Here is a 13,417-nt window from a genome sequence, read left to right as displayed (position 1 = left end):
TAGAGGCTTTTTGGCAGCCAGGGCAAAAACATTAGCAGTTTGCAAAGGGCAAGGCAGCAAAAGTTACATGGAGAGACTTCTTTAGTATAACCCCTCTTAACAAGCCCTGGTAATTTTAATTGCTCTAGCCTCCTTCTAGCCTTTCGTGATAAATGGGAATAGCAGTTAATAGACCTGAACCAATCAGCTACATCCAATACGGTGCTTGGCAAAATTAGCTTTGTTCTCCACGCACAACTGATACCACCTCAGTTTCATTCATTATCCAAAATGAGCCAACTAATGTATATTTCCTACTAATAATTTGAAATTTGGAAGGGTTGGTGCTGAACAGCCTCTTCCAAGAACTTGCTAATTTGAGATGGAGTGGTTATGTGAGCTCTGTAAGGGAGAAATTCACATGTTTGCTTCAGCTGAGCTCTCCTGGCACAAGCAATTGGTCATGTGAGTTTACTTCTTCAGCTGTCACAAACAGCTTCACAGGTTTGGCTCTGAACCATGCAACCTGTAAAACCAAATACTACAAAGCTTACAGAAAATAAGTACAAAATGTGTTTAATGTTCACAAACATAACTCGATTTCCAAAGGGAACATGAGAAAACTTCCTCTTTCTCTGGCTGGTCAGCCTACTTGGAACAGACACACTTTGCTCACTAATGGTGTAAAGAACTTTGAGATCACTTAGATCCCAATTTTTGCTTAAATTCTCAAAACATAAAAGCATGTTGAGTGTGAGGCTTCCCATAAGGAGAATTTCCAATGCTCCTAGCAGTTCTTTAACAGGGAAGAAAACTTTTAGGCAGAGTTGAAGTTCTTTCTATGGCTCAGCATCCTTCCACAGAATCGAGAGCTGCCTCTCAGACAGGTCCCAAAATTGCCATAAAACAGAGCTTATTAGATCACTGTACATCTTAAAAATTCATTAAAATGCTATGTTCTGTGCGTTAGAAAAATGCAGATATGTCAAGGTCGGGCCCTATATCTCCTTATTTCATCTTATGTTATTTGTTTCATCTACAAACAACCTATTGGCAAAAGTTTCCTGACTCACTGCATAAAGTTTTCATGTTCTCAAGAGCCAAGGAACTGTGCAGACATGAAGTTCTGAAAGAAATCAGACAATACCCAGGCAGAATCAAGGATAGGATATTAACAGATCAGTGTGTAGGCAGATGACAGGATTCCTTGCTCCCTCAGAGAAAAAAATCACGCATAGTAAACTCGGCCTGTGTTTAGATCAGAGCATCAAGAATATTTCAGAGCGCATCAGCAGTGGGCTTTGAAACAGGAGCCAGTACCTCCACATGGCAGCTCAGTGTTTCTGCCCCTGCCCACATCCTGGGGATGGCTGACCAAATGAGATACACATTTGAAAAAAGAAAGTCTCCATATGCAAGAATAAAGACAACTATTAATCCCAGTTACAGATTGCAATTTCCAGTAATTGTTTGGAACTGGAAGGGTTACCCTGTGCTGAGAGGTGGTTCCTGACAATGGCTAAAGCACTGTTGTGCAGCACATCCACCACTTCTGCAGGACATGGACACTGAACAAAGCCCAACACAGCTGTCATGGGCATTGCCAGCCAAGATGTATTTGCATCAGAGCAACACTTCAGGTGTCATCAAAACTCTGAGAAAACTGTACTGAAGAGAGTTTACCATCTGCACACAAGACACTGAGCCAACAAATTCCATGCAGGTACGCCATCCACTAGCCCTCAGGCACCTAAAGAATTTGTAAACTAAAAAAAAAAAATGTCACTAAACATGCGGATCAGAACTATTCTATATGAGAACCAGGCTGTTCCCCATTGCATTTTCTGATCTCAAATTTTTCACTTCCTTGCAGAAAGTCCTCCAAACAATCCTTCAGAAAATCCACTGTCCAGCCTCCTGTATTGTAAATCTTACTAACTTGAAAGACACCAAAGGAGATTATTCTCTAATCTATACACAAAACTTCCCTTTCTTCAGCAACAGGGCTTAGAGCACCCAGGAAGAGGCTGCCATGAGCAGGACTCAGCCATCCTCTCTCAGGAGCTCTGAGCAGAGATAAAAGCCATGGGAGGAAGGAGTACACTCTTCCAAAGCTCCCCTGGCAATAGGGACACCAAGTTGTCCTTGGCATGACACTGAGGGTCAGTAACACTGGAGCTTGCATATAGAATGAGCAGGGACATCAGAACAAAGCAAGGTTCACCACCTGAACCACATAAAGCTCCCTACTTGTTTTCGTCATGTGCCCTTGGAGCGGAGGTCCTGCTGCCTACCCAAGGGCTCAGTATAAACACAATCATAGTGAGATCCGCCAGTGACTGTGGCCTCTTACCACAGACAGGGCAGGGAGAGCACAGCAAAGGCTGCAGCAGCAGCAGGAGCTGCACAGGCAGCCACTCCTGCCTTTCAGTTGAGTAATGTGGGACCATTTGTTCTGGGTGACATTAATGCTATTCACCATCCATCTCAGACTCTTTAAATTACCTTTTTATGGCCAAAATCCTTTTCATAATTGATAAAAATCTCTTTTTTATATCCCAAGTTATTGAAAGAAATGTGAAGTTTTTTTATTCCTTATTATAGTTTTAATACAAATGTGTTTTTTATTGACGGCTGCTTGGAAGCCCTGACAGGCCTACTGAGAGAGGCTCACAGGGCAGGGAGATGGGCCATATCCTCCCGTTCCACTTCCCAGCCCCTCACACTGTCAGAGTAATGGCCACCACAGCCCAGCTTCCACTCTGGTGGGTAATGGAGGGTGGGTGACATCATGCAGAATGAGGAGATTTCCTGTGATCGACAACACCCATAGCAAGTAAAAGTGGCTCTTGCTGACCTTAATCCAGTTTCCCCGAGTCTGTTAGTGGTGTACACAGGGACCAGCTTCACAGATCACCCCAGCATGCTGTTGGTGGAGCTGGGTGCTTCAGGACAGAACTGGTCTCACAAGCTACAGGAGACCTGGGTGTTCAGCAGATCCATTCAGCATCAGTCCCACAGGCCCATGCAACCATGAGAGCAACCAGGCACTGCACCACACATCTGCCTTTGGGCAGAACATTTGAGCACAAGGCTGTGCAACACTGGAGGAAGCAGGCATGTGCCCTGGCATCCTGGATGGCTTAGACAACAGTACCAGCCCGGGAAGAGGCTTTCCAGAGACATAACAGAATCTGCAGCATCATGACCTGAAGACCTTGTGACCTAGCACAGTAAATTAATCTTCTCTAGGGCATCATGTGGAGCCAGCTACAGAAAGTGGTTCATATTCCCTTGGGAATAACTTGGATGCTGTAGGACATGAAGTGTAATACCCAACAGCCTATTGAAGGCCTAGCTGCTCTCCCACAGGGCTGAGCACTGCTTCAATAGTTCTGCAAGTCCGAAATAACCATATCTCTCACCAGAGCTTAAAATACTAATCAACAATTCCAGAATGTAGGTACAGTCCATCATTCTCCCTGTTACTGGCACAGCAAAGGCTGCCATAATACACCAAGAATGCACATGGAAATAGGAGTAAAAGGAGTCTCTTCTATTCCCTCCATCTTTTCTCATACTTCAGCAAGGTAAGTCTCTTGCTGTGGGGATTAGCACCTCGCTGTGGTCTCATTCTAAATCTTTCCCATGGCAGGCTCACATGGACATATGATTTTTGTCCCTCCCTGTCAAATGGCCACGTGGCATTGCTGCAGATCATTGCGGTAACCATGCACCCAGGTGTATATGGGTACATCTCAACAGCATATGAATAATACTCATGTAGCCAACTTAGAAAACATTTTAAGAACTTTGGGAGCAATTTAAAGTAAGACAAAGGGCAGTATTCTTCTTAGCCATGGTTTTGCTGCACAGACAATGACTTCTCAAAGAGTATCTGTTTCTTACCTGCACAGCACTGGTGCTGTGCCAGGTACAACAGTAGGAATCCAAGGCTGGATTCTCCAAACATCACTGTGAAAAGGCATCCTGCTTCACAAATCACAACACAGGAGGTTCTTCTACCACATGTGCTTTGTTTATAAATCACAGTCAAACCATTGACATATCCTGCCCTGCTCAATCAGTGAGCAGGAGGTTTCTTGCAAATTGCAAAATAGTCCTTGAACAACAGGTAAAAGCTGCAATTAATTGCGAATGAAAAGGATGGTCTCCTTGGAGGTGCTGGGTAATCAAGCTATTAGAAACTACTTCCCATTACCTGCATTCCCACAAAGCAGAGTTAGACTGACATCCTTTCAAATGACTGTCTTTCCATTTATTTATGATGAAATCTTTATATGATTCGGCTTCAGCAAAGACAAGCATTGACCTTTGAGTTCTCCCTAGCCCTTTCCTCCAGCTTTGAACAAAGCAAGCATTGTAAGCAACACTTTCAATCACTGGTGTGTTCTCCCTGTGGAGCTTGTTTTGTCTCAGCCTTCCCGGAGCACAGCAAACTCCCCAGCAATGGTATAAGTATGTACGCAGGATTTCTTGGGATCCTTCATTTGACAGCATCTGAGATTGCTCAGCTTCAGCAATTTCCACTCTTCTCTGCAACAGCTTCAACAACTGTTAGCAAGAGGCCAGAGACCCGAAGATAAGTCAAGGAGGAGAAGGAGAGACTCTCACTCTCATGGCAGGTGAGACTGGCCCTCTGCCCTACACCAGCCTCTCACCCCCTAAGCAATTACACAGCCTGGACACAGAGCATCTGGGCAGCTGTGTGACACAAGCATCCCACCAACATGGGAAAGACCCTACCTGGGACCACACTGGCCTCATTGGAGGGATGCTAACTCTATCCTTGCCCTAATCCCCAACTGTGCAACCTCAGCCCAGACATAGGAGCAATGACTAGAGAACCTGCTTGACTGAAAGCTGCCAGAAAGGAGAAGGACAGGAACTGGGATATTTCTGAAGGGACAGTGTGAGAGATGGGGAAGGAGGGAGCGTCTCCCACCAAGGAAAATCACCTCCAACATGAGATAAAGCCTGAGTAGAGCATGGAGTACACAAATATACCGAGAGGGAGTTTGTGTACATTAGTCTTAGGGAAAACGCCATTAAGTTGATTAAAAATGTGTAAGGGTGGGCTGGAAGCCGATGAGCAATGGGGTGTGAAAAGTGACATCTTGCTGTATACAGGAGAGGTAGTAGAGTGCTGCTGCTGGGGCAGAGTATGCTGTGGCCCTCTGGGATGTGCAATATGACAGCAAACCAGGAGGTATTTTGGGACTAGAAGGAGGTAAAAGAGTGTGTTGGCACAGACAGGAGTACACAGTGAAGCAAGTATCTAAACTCATTATGCTTGTACAGCTGCAGAGAAGCGAGACCCGTATTAAGGACTGCACTGGACAGTAGTGGAGCCAGATAACAGAAAGGCACCAAGGATATCTGGAAGACCAGGGTTGTAAAAGCTGTCAAGACCTTCTGCAATGACTCTATCCTATGATGAGGAAAGGTCTGGAACAGCATTGAGCAGAGCAGAGTGAAGCAGATGTACTTTTGAAAGAGGAGAGTTTCACAATAGTCTGATCAGTCTTAGCAATCAACAATTAGTTCCTCTGAGCACTTTGTCCACGGAAATCACATGCAGGACAGGAAGCCTTTTTGACAGATACAGAAGGGGTGTCAGGTAGCCTGGCCACAGTCAGAGATACCCTGGGTTCTACATCTCTGCTCTGGGACCAAATTGGCACCACTTCCCCAGTATCACTGTATGGCAACCATGAGCACTGAAGAAATGAGGCTGCACACATAGAATTTGGTTTTCGGGATTCTCCGCAGAGCTCTCTGCATTCCCCTTTTATTAACCTCTTCAGGTAAACAGCACCTGGTGTTGCCATTCAGTTAATTAGAATTCCCAAAACTTTGGGGACCCAATGTTTTGGTTTCACACATTCACACACTACCATTCTGTGACTGTTTTCAATTACGGCAGAAACCACACATACTACCATGCAGACCTTTAAGCTGTTTTCCACTTTGGGAAAACAGCACTCCCTTTATCAAAACATGGTCAAGGCCAAAATACTCCTTTTTTGATTCTAATTAACTGAATGCAGATGCATGACCTTAATTCAGTTTCCCCCAGTCTGTTAGTGGTGCTTGTTCCCACATCCCTGTATCCCGCAGCCACAAGACAGTCCCGTCCAACAGACCTGCCAGAGAGAGGAAATGCCCCTGATCCCAGTGCTGGCAAAGTATTCCTTCCATCTTTTCTAATTTCTAAGCACAACAATTTTGTGTTTTAAAGGTATAACCACTCTGATAGATTTATCTTTCAGAGCCCCTCATCACTCTTTCTCCCTAAATGTTTGGTGTCCACACTTCACCAGAAGTTGCCTGGCTCTGCTTGGCATACACTTTGTTGAGTTAGAGTGCTTAGCTGAACCAGTTATCTCTCCCTATGTCATTTATAGTTCTGCAGAGAAAGAATATATTCGTTTTGCTTTCATTTTCCACGCTTGACACCTTTTCACTTTCAGAACCTTGCTCAAGCAAGGAAGATAAAAATAGAGGTAGGAGAGACTCTTTTATTCATATCTTATCACCCATTCTTATGCACACAGCTTTTCCCAATTGCTCCAAGGAATACATCCAGAATGAGCCCTACCTGTGGTATCCTCGTTGTCTCCCCAGAAGATTCTTACTCTGTGATCTTACTGGTGATTGTTTCCAGGAGTCAGTGCAAAGATTTCTTTGTGTAGTCTCTCCTACTGCTACTACTGTGTTACTTTGCGAATCCCACCCCCCCCACCACAACCTCTCACAAACAGTATTCAAGAGAATGATCACCTCCCACCATCACTTAGCCAAACCACTATGGCTGAGATTAGAGAGACAGCATCTGCTCACTACTGATTATTTTTATCCCAATGATCCCTGATAGGTACACAAATTGCTCCTAGACTTAAAACAGGGTTTGACAGAACAACCCACTAGTCAGCATATATAATGCTTCTCCTTCTGTGTCAGAATAGCACACATGCCATTTGTCTTTAAATCAGTTAGCTCATGCAACAGAACTACATGCTGCAGCTCCCAGTCCCTGTCCGTGATGCTGGCCTAGAACGGGAGATCCCCCATCAGCAGGGTATCACGCAAAGTCTGTGTGGGGACAACAGAACCACACTGAACTACTGTAAATCCCCCTCACAAACATCTTTGCCCAAACATAGTCCCACTGGCACAGTCATTTATGCCAGTTTTCCCACAATCATCTGTCAAACATCCAAGTCTGTGTTAAGACTCTCAGGAGTAGGTCACATCAGAAGGCAGACTATTTCTAACTGACGAAGGTACAATGCTTCTATACATGAAATTAACTTTTTCTGATCTTCATGCCCTTTTGCAAACTCTTGACTACTTTGTCAGCTTGTCACATTCCTCCCTAGGTATCTCTGTATCTCCAGTTGCTCTTTCTTCCATTTTTTCTGCACTGATCCAAACTGCACGTAATTACTTCTTGCCTACACTTAAGACTCATCTGAAGAGCCCTGCTCTTGGGCCTGATGGGGGAACTGTAAGTCTTATCACTGAATTCAAGAGCAGGAGGGCTAGGCCTAGGCACCCTGGGAAGGTTCCCTCACTGTCATTTTCTCTTCTATTTGAATTCATCTGCAATTTCGATGTTTGATGCTAGCTCCAAAGAGGAAAATTTCAGGATCCCTCTTTGCACTCTCCTCTGCCCTGACACTCCACCTTGCCCCTCTACCACCTATATTTTAGTTAAGTATGTCATATTTAAAATGGAGTGAGGATCTAACTACACTGGAATTAAATTTGTTCCTGAAGTAACTCTACTAAATCCTCTGGGCTCCAGCAAAGACAACTTTGGTGCATTAGTTTCCCCAAATCCTTTCAGTTTTCAAATACCTTGCTTTGGTACTTTGTAACTATTAACACTGGCATTTACATCAGCTTTAATACCAATCGGTTTTACGAGCTCCTTTATTTTTATACATGTTATTCTCTTCATTTATCTCTTTTATCATTGCTCTCTTTCTCTCATTACCATTTGCTCTCTATCACTTTCTTCCCATTTCTACCTTTTTTTTCTCCCCATTTCTTTAAAATTAAATATTGCCCAGCACTGCTCTTGTGGGCGAAGAGAATGCTATGAGGTAAGGCTGCTGTGAAGACTGTATTCGAGCTGCTTCACTGGGAACCAATGAGGCACAGAGCATTTGTCTAGCTCCTAAAAAGCACAAAGAAACCAGGGAGTATCAGTGGCAGCTGAATGCACACTTGAGAAAAAAGTGCATCTCTGAGCACCTACTTTAGCCTTTAAGCGACACCGTACAAACTGTGCCAGAGGTGGCTGCTGTGGTAATTTAATGTGGGCTAACCTTGGGATGGCTTTCTACAGCTCCTGTGGAGGGGAGATTGCCAGATGGAGGCTCATGGAGGCAGGGGCCTGCCGGGAGCAGCCAGCCTGCCCTGCTCCATCTATCCACTGAGCTATGAAACACAGCTGGTACCAGCCATGCTACAAGGATGCAGTGCTGATAGAGGGAGCATCTTGCAGGCTGGGGGCTGACATTAACCTCGCCATTAAACTGCAGAGAGATATTCATTGTCATTCCTGGCTAGACAATATCTAGACCCTTAAACTACACATAGGTAGACCCACCCCATCCAAAACCACCCACAATATACCCTCTAGGTGCAAATACTTAACCTACCTCCTTGTATTCCCCCCATACCTTCTTACCACACAGTCAGACAGGCCAGAACAACCAAAAACACCCCTAAAAATCTCTCTATATGAGCAGTAAAAGATGTACACACTGCTTCCCTTCTTCAACTTACTATCTTCCTCCCCTTCACACATACCTTCTCTACCATTCTTTTGCACACTTGCCTCCTTCCTCCTTCTTACCATGTCAATTGTGATCCCTGAAATGCCTCTCCTCAACCTGGGCCGGAGTGTGAGGGGACCTCTTCTTGTAAGGGGCAAGATACAAAGTAGCAGAACACTCTCTCTAATTTACTGTGGTTACTCTCCTTATGTCTAATGAACACAGGCACCTGTCTACTCATCTCAGTGCTGTGGGCTGCTAAGGGTTAATGGTGGCACTGACTTCTGGGCTACTGCATTACCTGACTGCAGCACCAAAAGTGATTTATGCTATTATTTTCTTTGGGGGTTAATTAGGGGCTTGAGAAACTAAAGGGCTGTCAGTGCTAGCTGGAATTGGTCTAGTGCAGCCAGGGGAGAGCAGTCATCCCTCACAGAGTTCTGCCAATACATCTTTGTCCTGAACATCAATACCTTCAGCTTCCACCCCTCAGTGTGGCAGACAGCCCTCCACTCTGACCTCCAGCTACCCTGTTGTCTTGGCATATAGACTTCGCTGCTCTGCTGAGTCCTGCCACTTCCACCTGGCAGCTTTCACACTCATACTCCTCTGTTATCTTCTCCTTACCTAAGCTTGCCAATAATGCCCACTGATGGACAGGGAAAATTCGCGTGGCCAAGGAATTCTCTCAGAGCCAAGGAAGAGGTATCTCCTGTTGGTATCTCTTACAACTGAGAACTACCAGTTTCCTTCCTCTAGCTGCCTAGGGCTTGCTAAAACCGGAGAAGCCAACAGAGACTATGGCTGACCCTACCTCTTTGCCCAGATCTTCACGGATAACTTGCTCAATCTCCTGTCTGGTGCTCTGTGGGGCCTGGCTGTGCAGCACTTTGAGGGTGCGGGTGTACTCCTCGGGTAGCAGGTAGTCAAGCGCTCCCAGATGCTGTCCCACCTTGATGAAAGTGCCTCGGTTGGAGCAGCACAACTCCCGGAGGCGCTCAGCAGAGCGCAGGTGCACCTGCGAAAAGACCAGAACATCAGCTAAGCCCTTTTGCTGTCTGCTACATGTACATGCCCACACATGTATCTTTTATTTGTCCAGTATTTAAGCAGACCAAGGATTTCCTTTCTTCATTTTGGGCACCATCATCTAATGTGTCAGTTAAGTATTAGGACTCTGGCTGGGCTGAACCAGACCAGGACAAGAAGCTCCAGAGTATAAAGGGCTTCGACGCTTGTTTGTACAGGCATCATGATCAGTGACAGCCCATTAGTTTTTGGCTCATCCTTGCAGAGAATAAGATGGCTAGCCATAGGGCAGCATTGGTTTGTTGCTGTCATACATCACTATGATGCACAGTTTGGGAATCCCTCGTCAAAAGACAAAAGTCAGTACCACAACTATTATGCTAGACTCATAGTGTGAGTGCAGAGAATTAAAATGAGAGGAAAACCACAGATACCATCCCAGAAAATTACAGGAACTTGGAAGAAGAGTCTGTTAAAAATCAAAATTACAGATGTCTATTTGGCAGTGAGGACAGTATGTGGGCAGTCCTTCATCTCCCTCACCTCACTCGGACATACACAAGGGGAAATTACACCCCTTCAGTGCAGCCAGGTCTTGGTCTTACTGCTTACATTGCCAATAAAGTCTGCAGCGACAATGGTTTGAGCAACTAAGAATTAGAAGACTTGCCAGCTATGCTCACCATGGCCAACTACCAAATGACAAAACCCATCACCAACCACTTGCCTGGTCTGAATTTTAGCTCTTGGGGTTCATTTTGCTCCTCAAGAACAGGCCAGCCACCACATCCTTCAGTGACAGTGATTTATTCTGCCTTTATTACTCTCACTAGAAAAGCCTTCTGCCAAGGACACAGCTATATTGAATATTTAATGAACTTCAGATAAGTTTACTCTGATACATTAATAAAACCTAAGCAAATCAATAACAAAAAATAACTGTGCACCCATCTTCTGTTAACGCTTGACACCTATCTGCATGAAGGCTCCCAATTCCTCTGGCTTCTGTGTCAGAAGTCATTGAAGGTCAAATCCTGTGTCTGCGGTTCTCATCTGCCCGAAATCCTGGGGTGAGGGGCTGCACCAAAAGCCTCAAAGTACATGGCAGAAAGGAACAACACAACAAACATTCATGAACACCACAAACCCCCATCCCATTCAGTGGCTGTTTTTGCCCTCTTGCAAAGCGGTGCCATGAGTGTCCCGCATTTGGGAACATGTCAGGGGACAGACTGGGTGCTGAGCTGCAAGTGCACAAAACACAGGCCTAGGGGAGTGTGAGGAGAAAGCCTAATGTGCAAGTCTCACACTCAGCATGAGACTTGACAGTCTGATGCACGCACACACTTTCCTAGGTGGAGGCATACAGGCAAGTGTAACTCGTGCTAGGTGAGTGAGCTTCACCCAGCATACTGCTGGCTCAAAAACACCTGAAAATACATAGGCAGCAAATAACACCCACAAGCATGCCTGAAGTCTCCCACGTTATTGTCCTGCATTTTACAACAGCTCCTCTGTAACAAGCCTCTGCACTGGCTCTTTCCCTACTCTCCTCCTCTGTGTGTAGCGGTGGCAAAAGCAGGCCAAAAGGCAACAAGGAAAGGAAGCTGCGAAAGTAGATGAGAAAGCAAGTAAACCAGAGAGGGAGTAATGGGATGAAAGAGAAAGGCAGTGGGAGAGAGGGAGTCAGAGCAGCTGGGTAGTTTGTCACAGCACTGTGAGTGCAGCCAATTACAGGGAAATAGTTTTTATGCAGCTCAAATTACCACCCTCTGCCCACTGCCTCCAGCTGTGGAGGAAACCCCCTGCCAGCAGTGAAGGGCAAGGGGAATGGTGGCCAGCCACCTCCCCTCAAGGTGTTGGGCAGGCATAGCCAAAGGCACAGCAGGAAACAGGGGCAAGGCTCCTTGCAGGTGTATTCCAAAAACCCAGCACTGAGCTCAGCACAGAGCCCTGTGACCTCCCACAGGCACAGCAGGAGCCCATCAAATGACTCCAGGCTGCAGCATGGCTTAGGGCAGAGCAGCAGCAACCCTGGGGCTGCAGCACAGTGATGGGTGTCAGGCTGGGCAGCCAGCTCAGGGCAGAGGTGCTGGCTCCAATGCACTACCCACCCCACATGGATCACCAAGGGAGATGGAAAAAACGGAATGGAAAACTCATGTAGCTAAAAATGCAACTGGTTGTAGGCACGCTTAGATACAGAGTGTATCTTCATGTCGGTCACTGCTGAGAAGGAGGCAGAAATAGCTCCTTTCCTCTAGCACAAGCTGAGAGGAAATTCTGGCCTTCCCAAACTTATCCACACTGCTGAGAACATGGGTGGCCTTATGGACACAGCGGTCCAGGCCAGGAGAGACAAGAGGATCCTTACAGAGGGCTCTAGGAACAAAACAGAACAAAACCCCCATGCACAGCATCTTCCACCATGCTCTCTCAACTGGTTTGGCTACAACTCCTAAGAGACAGCTGCCCTGGCTGGCTGGCTGGACCAGGGAATGCCAGCTCCTGCACCTGCTTGAGAGACAGAAGATGGCCAGGCAACTTGTCTCAGAAGGAGGAAATCTATCCATGCAGCCCTACATTTTACAAAACTTCAGTCTGCATTAGAGGTAGAAGTACAGTGAGCATGAAGCAGGACTGTGAACGCAGCTTTTAAGGTCTCTTTTCTTATCAACCAGGTCAGGGTTTTTAGCACGAAAGTATTCCTAATGCTATCTATTAATTTCTTGGTTCTCCCCAAGCTAGGTCACAGTCCAGATGCAGCATTTGTTTCTCTGATAGATGACATTTCCCTCATCATAGGCAAAGTAAGAGTGTCACATTCTTACTACAGTGCCCAACGCTGTTGACCCACGTTTCTGTTCTACCCTAGAGAAGATACAAGTTAGATGGAATCCCAGAATGAATCAGAACTTTTCTTCAAAAAATCTCACAAGATACTGCTCTTTCTTGCACAAGCAGTGCTTCAAAGACTTTTTATCAGCAAAAAGCGCTGGAAACAACAGATAGTTTTATACGAACCTGCTTGTATGTATCATGCCTAGGAGCACACTGCAGAGTAAGGAAGCACTTCATGTACTGAGAAATATCAAGACTAAGATTCCCTCAGGAAGCCCTTCAGATCACAAATGTTGTCTGTGTATATGTCTCTTTCCTCAGTCCACATGGGCATCTCTTTCTGTCTTAAACCCCTTCCCCAAATTTCAGCAGGACAAATTCTACATTGGCCCACAGCATGGCTATCAGACTCACGAAGTTTACCTAAACCCTGGGTAGATTGGGATTGATTATTAAAACTGTGAAAGTAACAACTGTCAGCTATGGAGAGGAGGCACCTCTAGCATGAAGCACATGCTCAGCAAGCAGAGTTGCAAAGTAGTACTTTTTAATTTACCCAGGAATGTATAAGCAGACCTGGCTTCTCAAGTCATTTGGATGCTTTTCAAGGAGCCTATATTCACAGAGACATTGGCAAAGAACTGCTCTTCAGAACATCAGATGTGCAGGTACCATAAATTGACAGATGCTAATCAGGTCTTAAAATAAAGGAATTAATTTAGAAAAAAATAAATACCGGTTAAAATATATCAGTGAAA

General features: G+C 45.5%; 1 protein-coding gene across 6 annotated transcripts in view; it reads right to left on the bottom strand.

The window, feature by feature from the left end:
• The window catches only part of ADCK1 (aarF domain containing kinase 1), a 79,928-nt gene that overhangs the window by 39,913 nt on the left and 26,598 nt on the right, over positions 1-13,417 (bottom strand). For all 6 annotated transcript variants that reach the window (XM_017831531.1, XM_017831528.1, XM_017831534.1 and 3 more), the window contains one exon: positions 9,604-9,807. In XM_017831531.1, coding sequence (XP_017687020.1) covers positions 9,604-9,807 — 204 coding nt within the window. The remainder of the gene's footprint in view (positions 1-9,603; positions 9,808-13,417) is intronic.

The sequence above is a fragment of the Lepidothrix coronata genome, unplaced genomic scaffold, assembly GCF_001604755.1.
Source record: "Lepidothrix coronata isolate B3197 unplaced genomic scaffold, Lepidothrix_coronata-1.0 Scaffold192, whole genome shotgun sequence".
Classification (NCBI taxonomy): Eukaryota; Metazoa; Chordata; class Aves; order Passeriformes; family Pipridae; genus Lepidothrix; species Lepidothrix coronata.
The sequence above is the reverse complement of the archived record's forward strand: the minus strand, read 5'-3'. Positions and strand labels throughout refer to the sequence as shown.